Genomic DNA, 14,547 nt, shown 5'->3' with positions numbered 1-14,547 from the left:
AGGTCTCCAGCATGAGCAGCAGCAGCTCCCAGCTCCCGCTCCCATCCCCAGTCACTAATAGAAGAGGGCTTTTGGGGTAATGATAACTGGATCTGGATCTCCTGGGAGTATCTTATATCAGTATGGAAGCTTCCGGCATACGGAGGGAGCCTGGCCCGGCTCGGCTCATACAGTCCTCCATCCACATCACATCGACGCTTCAGGTAACTGATCACATGGACAGGAGGCATTGGATATACTATGCAGGGTAGCCAGACTAGAAGGCCTCATATCCCTAAGGTATAAAATGTGAGACTGCTGCAGTTATGTGTCAGGCAAGTATATAGCAACAGTTCCCCAATGAGAGGACGATGCACTGAAAAAGTCCTGGACTGAGCAGGGTGGGAGGATTTAGCACATACTGACATCTTAGAGCTGTCAACTCCTATTATACCTTGATAAGATCCGTAGAGCCACAGGTTCAGGACCATTATTACAGAAAGGAGTCTTCCTGCACAGCCTGATGCCTGATGGGAGTTGTAGTCTCATAATAGACGAACACTGTGACTGCCCATTAACCTAAACAGTACTCAATGTCAGCGTAACTATTAGATTAACCATATACAGCCCAATGTGCAGATCCCGTTCCCCTCAGCTCTGCCAGTTATGCTGGGTCCCTCCTGGGTATAAAGGGTAAATGCTTACTCTGCTGTCCCCTCATATAATCATTCAATCTAAACCAGAGAATCCTGCACAAGGGGCAGATAATAAGTAATAAGTGAAGACTTCAGTATTTTGGTTATTCTTGAAATCCTGTGTAGTCAGTGAATTATTCACATGACGCCAAAACAACAAGAAGTCACGAGATGGAAACGCTGATCACACAGAAACTGCAGATCAGGAGAGATCACCATCCACAGAGGCCTCACACAGTAACAGAATACAGCCTGTATATAGATCAGCAGTGACATCACTGAGAATACAGCCTATCCATCACTAGAGATCAGTGACATCACTGAGAATACAGCCTATCCATCACTAGACATCAGCGGTGACATCACTGAGAATACAGCCTATCCATCACTAGAGATCAGCGGTGACATCACTGAGAATACAGCCTATCCATCACTAGAGATCAGCGGTGACATCACTGAGAATACAGCCTATCCATCACTAGAGATCAGCGGTGACATCACTGAGAATACAGCCTATCCATCACTAGAGATCAGCGGTGACATCACTGAGAATACAGCCTATCCATCACTAGAGATCAGCGGTGACATCACTGAGAATACAGCCTATCCATCACTAGAGATCAGCGGTGACATCACTGAGAATACAGCCTATCCATCACTAGAGATCAGCGGTGACATCACTGAGAATACAGCCTATACATCTGCAGTTATTTCTATCTATGGAGCAGAATAAGGATAAGAAAAGAGTTTTCGGGAAAATCATAAAATGTTTAATCAAAACTGCTGAAAACTTGTTCAACTTCAAACACAGAAGAGAAATGTGTAACACTGAATTTTCTCCCTTACATTCATGTCTGTAATTTTCCCATAATCCCTTGCAGCAGTGTTAGTGTTTGTAGGGTTGTAAATCGGGAATAAATGTGAAAGCTGGGACTGTACAGCAATGAAATAACTCCCCACAAGCAGGGGCAATAACGTCAAGGTGAGTGCAGGTCTGGAGGTTATTGGAGTATAAAACACAAAGAACTACACCATAACTGGAGGATACCAGGATATCGGTGAGGCCACCTTTTAGGAAGTAGCTTTCCCTTCAAGCCAGTTACAGATAACATGAAACCAGCAGAACTATGAATGCAGCTCTGGATGAGGTTGGAGAATAAGACTTAATGTACCTGCAGATCAGGTGATCAGACCTTACTTGTAGACTTAGACGGTAAAATCATCTTTAGGAGTCACCTTGGGGTAATGATCAATTCTCAGCAGCTTATTACAAAAATCTACATCTAAAAAGTGATAAAATCTTCCGTGTCCGGACAATTCACATTGGCAGAATCCAATTTAAAATCAGCAATAAGAATTTTTTTTTACATCTAATTTTATGTTGATCACAGTGGTTGAGAGTCATAAAGTGATTTTCAGTGTCACCTCTGAAGGCCACCAGGTGGCGCTGTGTCAGGACGGGGCAGTCACCTCTGGTTATTCTTGTTGGGTGGTGTCTGAGCCCGGACACTGCAGGTGATCAGAGGCGTTACAGGGAACAATCTCCATCCTTGCTTTGGTTTACCACATATATCACTAACTTGAGAGTCCTGGGTTATAGGATGACTGGCTGCTGCTTCTGTTTAGAGTCACATGTCTGGTACAGCAGAGCCGATAGTGTGGAGTAGCAGCTGCAAGTGGAGGAAAGGCAGAGGGCAGACTCTCCCTGTCTCTCAGACTTCTCTACAGCTGCTGCCTGTGTTACCTGCCGCATCAATGCAGATTATCGCACACATTATCCATGGCCCGCAGGATCCTGCAACAGAAGGAAAGCAAATAAGTCACTGACCCTTATAGAGAACTATATACAATATATACACTACCAGCAGAATAGTGAGTGCAGCTCTGGCGTATAATACAGGATGTAACTCAGGATCAGTAATATATGTACAGTGACCCCACCAGCAGCATAGTGAGTGCAGCTCTGGAGTATAACGACTCAGGATCAGCAAAAACATTTGCCACCTCCTCTGGTTTAGAGGCTGCCATCACTGCAATGTAAACCTAACATCAGGCCTGTGGGTATTTGAGCTTTATTGCTCTGCTTATTCCCTTAATACCTTTATTACACTATAATCCTCCTAAATACACTGCTTCTAGCTATGAGGGACAGGTGCAGCATTACACACGGTTTACCTGTATTACACATATACTCTGGGTGTTGACAACCTCAAAGGATCAGGCACCATTACAAGGATTAAGAGGAGTGAATTAAGTGGCTGATTTAGTGCAGAGGCAATGCGTCTATATGGGGTATATAAGCCCAAGAACCAAGATTTATGAGTGAAGAAGCTGTGGCGCAGGAGTGGTCTGTATAGAACACCTTCACAGTGTCTATACCAAATACAATATGTGCAGAGAAGGGGAATGGTGGATATTTACCTGTCCAGTGGGTAACCGGACTCGCATAGATTCACCAGTGTATACAGCTGCCTCATGGCGTATTCATACTGTAAGGACAAGACATACAGACGTCATATACTCAGGTACTGGGATAAATATCAAGTAGAGGCTGCAATTTCCTTATAGATACAGTCTGATCCAACAAAACCTATGAAGGCTAGAAGTGAAACCTATACACAGATATGGCAGAGCTCAACAGCTCACACTCTGCCTGAGGCCATGCTGCTCCCTAAGGGGCCTATTCCACGGAGCGATAATCGTCCAAATTCGGCCGATTATCGCTCGGTGGAATAGAGAAAACAATCAGCCGATGATCGTGTCATCGGCTGATCGTTTATTAATCCCAAACCTAAAATCATCGGTCACCCACCGCGAATCGCAACGTGGAATAGAGGTGCGTGGCAGGCGACCGACAATTTTAGAAGCAGCATACATTACCTAGCAGGGCTTCTCCTATGCTCCACCTTCTTCCCCGGGTCCCGCAGCGCAGCAGCAGCTTCGGTGTGGCCTGACTGAGCTGTCAGACCGCTCAGTCAATCACTGGCCGCGACCACCGCAGCCAGTAATTGGCTGAGTGGACTGACAGCTCAGTCAGGCCGCTCCGGAGTTGATGCTGTGCTGTGGGACTCGGGGAGGAAGACGGAGCGGAGGAGAAGCCCTGCTAGGTAATGTATGCTGCAAGGACAACGGTAACGATGTCCCTGTAGCCCTCGCTAAACGATCATCAGGGCCATGAAATAGGCCCAGTAAACGGCTAGATCGGCGCTTGTTTACACTGTTGATCGGGCCCTAACAGTGAACAGTCACACTGCAATCCACATCTGGCTGTGACCGCGACCTGGCCATTGTGACCTATTCACAACTCCGACTGCACAGCGCAAGTCAGTACCTCACAGTAATGTCACATGTAAAGACCCTATTACACGAAGCGCTTATCGGCCGTATTCAAACGATACAGACCATTGTCTTTCAACATGTTTAAAGAGCAACGTTCCCAATAGAAGCTATATGCTGCCATCACTCCGTGTAATAGGAGGAGCAGCAGCAGCAGACCGCCGCTATCTTCTATGGGCTGCCCAGACGATCTAGGGGTCATCTGGGCAGCCCCCGGCTCTTACATGCTTACTGCCAATGAGTGTAATAGCACCAGGAGAGAGTGGGAACGAGGAGCAAGCAAGCATTGACCTGACAGGTCGGCTCTCGTTTGCTCCTCGGAATTGCCCTGTGTAATAGGGACTTAAGACCCCATTCGGCAGGTTGAACGGTGTCATGGCGCCAATGTCTCACCACTGGGATGTGCCAGTTGAAGCAGCGCGTCTTGAAGTATTCGGCTGCTGAGCGGTAACAAGACATATCATTGATGATCACTTGGTCGCTGAGAATTTCCTCCGCCATCTCGTCCGATTCCGTCACTTGGAAAACAATCTTCTTCAGAGATTCCTTTATCAGGGATTTTGCCTATAGAAAGACGGAGAGGGTGAATGATATCAGGGAGACTCTACATTGTATTGTATAGAGTTTTCACTCTTCATAATGGTAATGGGGAGAGGTCCAGGCGCAGAGAGTTTGGGGAGTCCATTATTTTCCGAACCCCAGATATACCGCACTGGCTGCGGAGCCATGTTTTTGTTGTGTGTAACAATGTGCATATACATATCACTGTGGATGTATGGAAAGCAGAGTAGAAATTATAAAAAGGGGGAAAATTACAATTCCCATCATGCCTGGACGGCCATATAGCCCATTAGGACATATTGATGAAGCAGTGTTACCTAAGCTATGGCTGACCAGCTCCCACCATGCCCTGATGATCACAGCCTGCAAGGGGCTATAATTATACAACAGTAAAACAGCTACGAGTTAGGGGATTACGTTCATACAAGCAGTCTGCCTGCATGGGAGGGATGGGAGCTTTAGTTTAGTAGTTTAGCCAAAGGCCATCGGGACATGATGGGAGTTGTAGTTTTGCAATAGCTGGAGGGACACAGGTTGGGGAAAATTGTCCGAGGGGTGGTGGTGGGTACCCCTCCACATGTAAGCCCGAGAAAAAGGGGCTAATAGAAGAACAAACAATACTACTACCCCAGTGGGTGTGAGTTATGCCAATTCTAGTGCCCGTCACTTCTGCCCTATAGCTATAATGTCACAGTCTGTCTCTCCCCTGAGTGGCTGGGGAGTATTTTGGTGTGTGGTCGGAGTTCTACTTTTGTCAGCATCATTCGTCGATCAAGAAAACCTGTGAGTATCATGTGACTCACACTTGGCATAGACAATGGTTTTGCCTGCCTCAGCATATATTACCATCATCCTCATACTGGTTCCTGTAAATAAGGAAGTCTCAGCATGACAATCCAATGACTGTATCGGAATCTGGATTCATCAAGCTGGGGATGTATATAAGGCAGATCCCACACGTCATCACAAACACAGAACAAAGGTCGCCGTTTACCTCTGACTACATTCACACACTTAAACACTTTCTTGCAAGAACAGCGCGACCCCTGCCTCAGGTTGTGTGTGGTATTACAATTTAGCTCCACTCACATCAACTGAAGTAAATAGCAAACCCCACACCCAAACTGAGGGCAAGAATGGTGCTGTTTCCAGAAGAAAGTGACCATGTTTTTCTAGGCTTGGACAACCCCTTTTAACTTTTGGGGAAGCCAAGGGAAAATGAAGCCCCACACTGAGCCCATTGCCATTTTATTCCTGTGTAGCAGATGTGATAGTGCGGGGAATCTCTTACCTCCTGAAGAGCCTTGATTCTCGCCATAAGACCCCGGGCTTCTGTGAGGTCATTTGTTGCCATGAATTTTCTTTTCAGGATGGCCATAGGAACGTCAGGGCTGGGGGTCAGGTCCATGCGCTTCACTGGAGCTAAGCTGAGACGAGGGGCCACTGTTTTCCCGTTGCCTTGAAATTGCCTCACCTTCATATGGGAGATGGTCTGTGAACAGAACAGTAGAAATTGGGGAGGGTCAGAGCCGACATGATGTTGATGGCAAGCTGAGTGACAGCCATTACAACTTCAAAAGGGATTGACATCCATTCAAACACCAAGCATAGATCATATAAGGACCCCAAAAATAGTGGATTGATGGCTCTTGGACCAGCTGAAGCTATGTGTGTGTTGATGTAACTCACCCGGTTCCCATACTGCATCACATGACTAGTGTTGGTGTGTTGTTTCACCAGGGCGAATTGTGTGTGTAAAGTCTCTTTAGTCAAATCCTCCTGGAAAAAGAAAACAATGATCACGTTAGGCCGGGAGCGGACACTGTGACCGAATACACCACTTTATCACTATTATTAGCAGTTACTGATGCATGAACAAACCCTGTGTACACTGCCGTCACAGAAATCTGACGTCATTGTGGCTTTTTCTTTTTTTAATACATTGGGACAATTATATAAAACTAGCTGGAAAAGTGGACCCGCCCAATTTTCATCAGGCATTGCTTTTACTGCAAGGAAATACATGAGCAGCAACGGATAGTAGTAATAAAGCATCACTCAGAAGGAGATACCCAGGAATATCCATTGTGAGTGTTGATGTTATCTTTGTGCCTGGGCCTTTAAAGGGAACCTGCCCCTCCCTCACACCTAGGGTGGAATCTCCCACCCCCCCATACTTACCCCCTCCTGCTAATCCCACTGCCCACTTGTCTGTGTGCCCAACGCGCAAATTAGAAGAGATCTTCCCATGGACATCAGACTCATCTCTTGTAATTTGTATATTAGGAGCACTGATGAACGGGCGGCGATATCTCCACATTGGAACTGACATCTGGAGCGGGCCCGGCCAGAGGGGGTTGGTGGTTTCCTCCCCGGGCATGGGGTGACAGGTCCCCTTTAATGACCAGCATCAATGGTGGGGACCCCTAGTGAACAGACCTTTACATGGTCCCAACTTGTCTAACAGGACTCACCACATCAGAGTCTTCCATCCAGCTGACGCTGTACAGATCCCCCAGGTAAGTGTCTCTTTTTTCGTCATAGTAGCAGGCGTACGACGACTCATGGGGATTGGCCGCTGTTGTCGCATAGACTGTAAATACAAACAATGCATTCAGTCCATGACATGTCCCCTCCTTTAGGGTTATAGTTCCTTTCTGGGCTGGATTAGCAGATGTTCTGAATTAGGGGATGTTATGCATTATTTATTTATTTTTTTTGCTGCATCAGAGAAACATGAGTCAGGTGGCATCAGACAATCCCGTCAGTCATATGACCATAAAGCGCGAGATGTCACGAGTCATAACAGTTTATAGAACCAACTACTACGCAGGTTTTACTTCTGCAATATGTGATGTAAAAGCAGCTGATGACGAGGAATGGAACATTAAGCACAATGACCACAAAGTCATCCCACGATATAAAGGCTCAGATAAAGTTTCAATAATCCAGCACCCCAAGAGAAGGAAGTGGATTATTGGAAATTCCAAACCATTTAAAGAAACATAACTCATCACAAATGTCAGATCACAGAGAATCTAGTATGTTAAGTGGAGGAGCCAATCGGATTGCAGATTGTACCTACCATTAATGTTATTGGGGAGATGGTTCATCATGGAGCCAGACTCACAAGCCTCAATATACAGAACCATCTGCAGAAGGAAAGAGACCCCGTAATGGGCATCGAACATATGATTTATTTGCATAAAGCTTAACTAACGTGTAATAAAATATCTGGCAAGATCTCCGCTTGCCATCAGTGAATGGAAAAGTTAATGAAAACCATATTCAGCACTCCTGCTCACACAGCTGAGGGTTTGTTTCAGTATCAGTGTAGGTAAGAGCTCTTATCCTGCAGACTACCATACTCAGACTTACAAGCATGTACACAAGTCATCTGTAAGTTCCCGTTCTCAAAAAGAGGCATATAAAATGGTGTCCAGGTGGTATAGAGATACTTATATGTGCTTATCCCACAGGTAGACTGTATGTGCTGGGGTTATGGCTCTCCTTCTCCATCACTGCACTTCTCTCTCCCATTCCTAGCAGTCCAATCCTGTTAAGTGCGACTCATCGCTTCTTGTGTGGACAGCTAATCGGGTTCTGTCCCCAGGTCTACCCCCACTAGAGTGTCTGGATTCCCTTATGTAGGCCATAATAAGTCTGTCCTATATATCCAGCGATTGTGCAGTGCTTCTATTGCTACTTGTGGGGGAAGGGAGATGTTCCCTGGAGCTGACTGACTTAAATAAAGAATTTAGAAAAAAAAAAAATGAGTTCTTATCCTGGAGGAGTCCCTATACTGATACACGGTAACGGCATCAGCTGCTCGAGGGGGAACTATGTAAGAACAGGTGTTCAGACTTAACAGGAAGCGTCAGTGCGGGATGTTGTTACCTTTTTGTACTTCTTGTTTTCGTACATGTACTGAATGGTTGCGTTGAGATCCTGGACGTGCAGCTGTGACAGAAGACACAGGGTCACATCGTACAATATAGATAAAACATACACACATGGATCTGCACGAGTTCTTTCCTACAGTCTGCAGCTTTCATTATAAGCCATTAAGAAGTTAATAAAGCCTAAAATGCGTTGTTACGGTTCACACTAGTTTCATTTCTGCATTCTCTACATCTGGACGGCACAAGCTCAGCGCAACAACCGTACAGAGTTAACAAAACCAAAGCGAGAGCAGCAGACGGGGGCAGGGAGGCACTTACATCATCATTGGGGAAAGCCAGCAGTCCTGGTGCTCCGTGGTCAGTGAAGTAGACAAACACATGGTCGTTTGGTCCGCTGGAAGAGCAAAGAGAGGACAAGACAATGTGATACAGTGTAACAATATCTGATCTGAATGAAAGAACTGATATAGTAACAATATCTGATACGGTGTGATACAATTTCCGATGCAATGTAACAATATCTGATCAATGGCATACAATATGCAATACAGTAAAATATGTGCATTTGGCATTTGACTAGGAAATCTGTCTGGGAAAACATGGACACAGCCTATAGTGTACCCATGATTTCCAGGACTCCCTAGGGCTGCATCCAGCTTCTTCAGCCCCCAGTAATCAAATGTTGAACCCACACGTGCTCAAGGTTTGCTCACTTTCTAATAGTTAGTAGCCCTATTGACATCAGGCTATGGGCAGCTTCATAATAACCTTCTCACCTCTTAATGACTTTCCCAGATCCTTTCCCCTTGACAGCCTTGGAGTCTCCTCTCAGGACAGCCATAAAGTTGGCAGGAGTCACATCCTAAGGGGACGAGTACAGATTCACAGGATTACATCATCATCACAGGGTTACTTTGTATTATGGAGACTGTACATGACTGTAATCCATAACCTACCTCCCCTGTATAGTCCTTCAGCACCCCGGCATACACGTCAGTCCCGTTGGGTCTGTTGATGATGATGCCTTTGGTTGGGTTTCTACAAATAATAAGAAAATAATAGATTACAGTATGCAATGTCTGTCATAGAGGGCCTGAGGAGCAGAGGCCATCATGGCTCTACCCTGTGCTTCCAAGATCCAGCCTAAACATATTAGGGCCCTTGTTTAGCCAAAGTCATTCATTGTAGAGTTTGCAGGACCAAGAAGGTGCAAAGTGCCAGGAGACTGGGTTATCAATGAAACTGAGCTGCAATACCACACCCAAACTGAGGACAAAAGTGGAGCTGTTTCTGGAAGAAAGCAGTATGGTGACTGGCAAAAGTTCATACTTACTCCTCATTGTTAGCGATGTCGTCAAACATCATCACCACAATCTGCTCATCGGGGATTCCATTCTTCTTAACTATTTGGTAAGCGTGGCACAGGTCAGCCTGGGGAGATAAACAAGAAGAGACTGTCATTCTAGTATCAATAGCAACTACTATAGGTAAAATGCATCAGCCTGGACGTCATAGGAGATTGACTGGATGCAACTGTAGCAAAAACTCAGCTGCAGAAGGATTAGGTCCAGATAGGTTATTAGCTTCTAATCACTGACTGCAAGCAGAGAACATGAAACAAAGTATGATATATTCTGATCATCATGTTATACACCAGTTTACATACAGCTGCTCTGCATGAAAAGCAAAGAAAATGCATAGAAATCTGCAGGCGTGAACAGTGTAAAGGATGCCATGATGTGTGTGGTGGATGGCTGTGTAAACCTAGCACCCTCCTTAGGTAAGCACTTCATAGCACTTCACCTGGCTGCATTAAACCAAGAATTAAGGGATCAGGGTGCATTACAGATGAGCCCAGCACCCTATCTATACTGACATACCTATGCCAGGGACTCACTACAGAAGATCCAGGGCTGGGCACCTTCTCTGGCAAATACTTCTTAAAAGGGGGTCCACCTGCATATGAGCACTTCCCAGGAACTTCTTTTAGAGGGCTTGTTCAATGGTCAGTGTAAAATGAAAGGTTTGTAGACATGTGGGTTGTACCTACTATACAATACGGACAGCCAGGTCTATGCATATGCATGCTCAGCTTGGTTAAGTGTGCATGTGTTTACAGTGGGAAGGGAATAAGCCACTGAGCGGGTAATGCTCTTTCTACCAAAATAGGACACTGCCATAGCAAGTTCAAATAACTTCCATCTAATACAACAAACCCCCCTTATACTATAAGAAGTCTCCTGTCTGGGAAGAAGTGGATTAGTCACCTACACTTTGTGCCTCCAGATCACTCCCACTTCTTGTGTAACATCAGATTCAAGTGCTGAACAATTGTCATCAATTACAGCAAATGAATCAACTATATAAGGACAAGGAAGAATGTCAGCCGGCCTGCAAAAGCCAAGTCATCACTCCGCCCTCCTGACCTCAGGACATACCAAGAGATTGAGAGTGGGGGCTTCACTAGAATATTCCTTTATAAGAGACTGTTTAGTATTGGAATAACATTTCAGGTCAGGTGCGGTATTGTAGCTCAGGTAAAACCACACACAATCCTTCTAATCCTTTAACTCACCTGGTGCCTGTAGTTGTACCAGCCATTGGAGCCGGCTACCAGGACCACCCAGTGTTTGCCGCCATCTTCCGGATCCTCAATGGGCATCGCTGAGGACAGAGCCACAAGGCCCAGGAGCAGAGTGATGGGAATCATAGTGAACCTGAGGAGAGGATACAACACAAGGTTATGTCTGGGGGATCATGACCGCTGTTACAGACAAGTCACACAGCTTGCTCAGACCCCTGCATGAGCTGGAGATGCATGAGGGCTCCGGGAGAGACGGGTCCGGCAGGGCCACGCTGGGAGGTGTAGTGGCAGTGTATACTGGGGGACATATAGTGGGTGAGGGGCTTATGGGATCACACATCTGCACCAGTGGGGTCCGTGATCCTGTGTGATCACCGTGTCCCAAAAATACTGATCCTGCAGACTAAGTAACAGAACAAAACAGAACAGGTTCTACAGGAAGAGAGAGAGAGAGAGAGCGAGAACACCGACTCATAGCAGAAGTATGTGACCCACAGAGGAGACACACTGTAACAGAAAGTCAGCTGAGGAGCGCAAGAGGGATCCCCAACACCACAGACTGCAACCCCCCCCCCTCACACTGACAGGACTATACAGGGACCCCTCCCCCCCTCACACTGACAGGACTATACAGGGACCCCTCCCCCCCTCACACTGACAGGACTATACAGGGACCCCTCCCCCCCTCACACTGACAGGACTATACATGGACCCCTCCCCCCCTCACACTGACAGGACTATACAGGGACCCCTCCCCCCTCACACTGACAGGACTATACAGGGACCCCTCCCCCCCTCACACTGACAGGACTATACAGGGACCCCTCCCCTCACACTGACAGGACTATACAGGGACCCCTCCTCCCCTCACACTGACAGGACTATACAGGGACCCCTCCTCCCCTCACACTGACAGGACTATACAGGGACCCCTCCTCCCCTCACACTGACAGGACTATACAGGGACCCCTCCCCCCCTCACACTGACAGGACTATACAGGGACCCCTCACACTGAAAGGACTATACAGGGACCCCTCACACTGACAGGACTATACAGGGACCCCTCACACTGACAGGACTATACAGGGACCCCTCACACTGACAGGACTATACAGGGACCCCTCCCCCTCACACTGACAGGACTATACAGGGACCCCTCCTCCCCCCTCACACTGACAGGACTATACAGGGACCCCTCCTCCCCCCTCACACTGACAGGACTATACAGGGACCCCTCCTCCCCCCTCAAACTGACAGGACTATACAGGGACCCCTCCTCCCCCCTCAAACTGACAGGACTATACAGGGACCCCTCCCCTCACACTGACAGGACTATACAGGGACCCCCCCCCTCCCCTCACACTGACAGGACTATACAGGGACCCCTCCCCCCCTCACACTGACAGGACTATACAGGGACCCCTCCCCCCCTCACACTGACAGGACTATACAGGGACCCCTCCCCCCTCACACTGACGGGACTATACATGGACCCCTCCCCCCTCCCCTCACACTGACAGGACTATACAGGGACCCCTCCCCCCCTCACACTGACAGGACTATACAGGGACCCCTCCCCCCCTCACACTGACAGGACTATACAGGGACCCCTCCCCCCCTCACACTGACAGGACTATACAGGGACCCCTCCCCTCACACTGACAGGACTATACAGGGACCCCTCCCCTCACACTGACAGGACTATACAGGGACCCCTCCCCTCACACTGACAGGACTATACAGGGACCCCTCCCCTCACACTGACAGGACTATACAGGGACCCCTCCCCCCCTCACACTGACAGGACTATACAGGGACCCCTCCCCCCCTCACACTGACAGGACTATACAGGGACCCCTCCCCCCTCACACTGACAGGACTATACAGGGACCCCTCCCCCTCACACTGACAGGACTATACAGGGACCCCTCCCCCCTCACACTGACAGGACTATACAGGGACCCCTCCCCCCTCACACTGACAGGACTGTACAGGGACCCCTCCCCCCTCACACTGACAGGACTATACAGGGACCCCTCCCCCCTCACACTGACAGGACTATACAGGGACCCCTCCCCCCTCACACTGACAGGACTATACAGGGACCCCTCCTCCCCCCTCACACTGACAGGACTATACAGGGACCCCTCCTCCCCTCTCACACTGACAGGACTATACAGGGACCCCTCCTCCCCTCACACTGACAGGACTATACAGGGACCCCTCCTCCCCTCACACTGACAGGACTATACAGGGACCCCTCCTCCCCTCACACTGACAGGACTATACAGGGACCCCTCCTCCCCTCACACTGACAGGACTATACAGGGACCCCTCCTCCCCTCACACTGACAGGACTATACAGGGACCCCTCCCCTCACACTGACAGGACTATACAGGGACCCCTCCCCCCTCACACTGACAGGACTATACAGGGACCCCTCCCCCCCTCACACTGACAGGACTATACAGGGACCCCTCCTCCCCTCACACTGACAGGACTATACAGGGACCCCTCCCCCCTCCCCTCACGGCCGGCAGACACTACAGAGATTATCGTGTACAGATAAGGTCACAGCTGTGATATAATCGCCCTCTATCTCTCTGCGGTCACTCTCTCCCGGATATTACCTGTTCCTGCGGTGTCGGTGCGGTTTTTCTCAGTTACCTCCGGATACACAGTGCGGCAGCTTCTGCGCTAACAGAACGCAGCACCGCACTCTATACACAACAAGAGGGGGCGGGGCGAGCGGTGACGGGCAGCTCGGGAATCCAATCAGGAAGCAGGAATTCCATAAACAGCCGGGCGGCAGGCTCAGCCAATCACACCTGTCCATCCGTCGGTCATGTGCTCCTGGGCGCTCGTGACCGTGACTCATCGATTCTCTGGTTCCATCATTGGGGTCTCAGGAAAGTGGAGGCGGGCGGGAAGGATATGTAATCATATAGCCACCTGCTGCAAGACTACAGCTCCCAGCATGCACTCCACCTGCTGCAAGACTACAACTCCCAGCATGCACACCACCTGCTGCAAGACTACAACTCCCAGCATGCACTCCACCTGCTGCAAGACTACAACTCCCAGCATGCACTCCACCTGCTGCAAGACTACAACTCCCAGCATGCACTCCACCTGCTGCAAGACTACAACTCCCAGCATGCACTCCACCTGCTGCAAGACTACAACTCCCAGCATGCACTCCACCTGCTGCAAGACTACAACTCCCAGCATGCACTACAACTCTCAGCATGCACTACACCTGCTGCAAGACTACAACTCTCAGCATGCCCTGTGGTTCTCCAGCTGCTGCATCACTACAACTCCCAGCATGTACTCCCTGTATACTGTGGCAGTGATCAGTGCTGCTATACACTAGTGTGTGTATACCAGTGTTCTCCAAAGGGCAGGGCTTGCTGGGAGTTGTAGTTTTGCAAAAAAAAATATTTCAGATCAACTGGTGGCAGAGATTTGTAAATTACTTCTATATA

General features: G+C 48.4%; 1 protein-coding gene across 1 annotated transcript; it reads right to left on the bottom strand.

Moving 5' to 3' along the window:
* Positions 1-1,421: 1,421 nt before the first annotated feature.
* LGMN (legumain) lies at positions 1,422-13,804 on the bottom strand. Its single transcript, XM_069950465.1, has 14 exons — positions 13,690-13,804; positions 11,049-11,190; positions 9,807-9,904; positions 9,430-9,511; positions 9,250-9,335; positions 8,792-8,867; positions 8,469-8,531; positions 7,657-7,723; positions 7,046-7,164; positions 6,261-6,350; positions 5,863-6,063; positions 4,404-4,574; positions 3,096-3,163; positions 1,422-2,469 (listed from the first exon to the last, which is right to left on the bottom strand). The coding sequence occupies exons 2-14, from the start codon at positions 11,181-11,183 to the stop codon at positions 2,427-2,429; spliced, it is 1,299 nt and encodes a 432-aa protein (XP_069806566.1). The 5' UTR covers positions 11,184-11,190; positions 13,690-13,804; the 3' UTR covers positions 1,422-2,426.
* Positions 13,805-14,547: the final 743 nt, after the last annotated feature.

This window comes from Dendropsophus ebraccatus, chromosome 13 (assembly GCF_027789765.1).
Source record: "Dendropsophus ebraccatus isolate aDenEbr1 chromosome 13, aDenEbr1.pat, whole genome shotgun sequence".
NCBI classification, from domain to species: Eukaryota; Metazoa; Chordata; class Amphibia; order Anura; family Hylidae; genus Dendropsophus; species Dendropsophus ebraccatus.
The sequence above is the reverse complement of the archived record's forward strand: the minus strand, read 5'-3'. Positions and strand labels throughout refer to the sequence as shown.

Bases quoted from the DNA above. Each gene is read 5' to 3' on its own strand.
- LGMN (XM_069950465.1), bottom strand. From the start codon at position 11,183: ATGATTCCCATCACTCTGCTCCTGGGCCTTGTGGCTCTGTCCTCAGCG. The intron at 9,905-11,048 runs GTGAGTTAAAGG...TTATCTCCCCAG, and splicing joins GGTACAACTACAGGCACCAG to GCTGACCTGTGCCACGCTTA. The intron at 7,724-8,468 runs GTAACAACATCC...TTCCTTCTGCAG, and splicing joins AAAACAAGAAGTACAAAAAG to ATGGTTCTGTATATTGAGGC.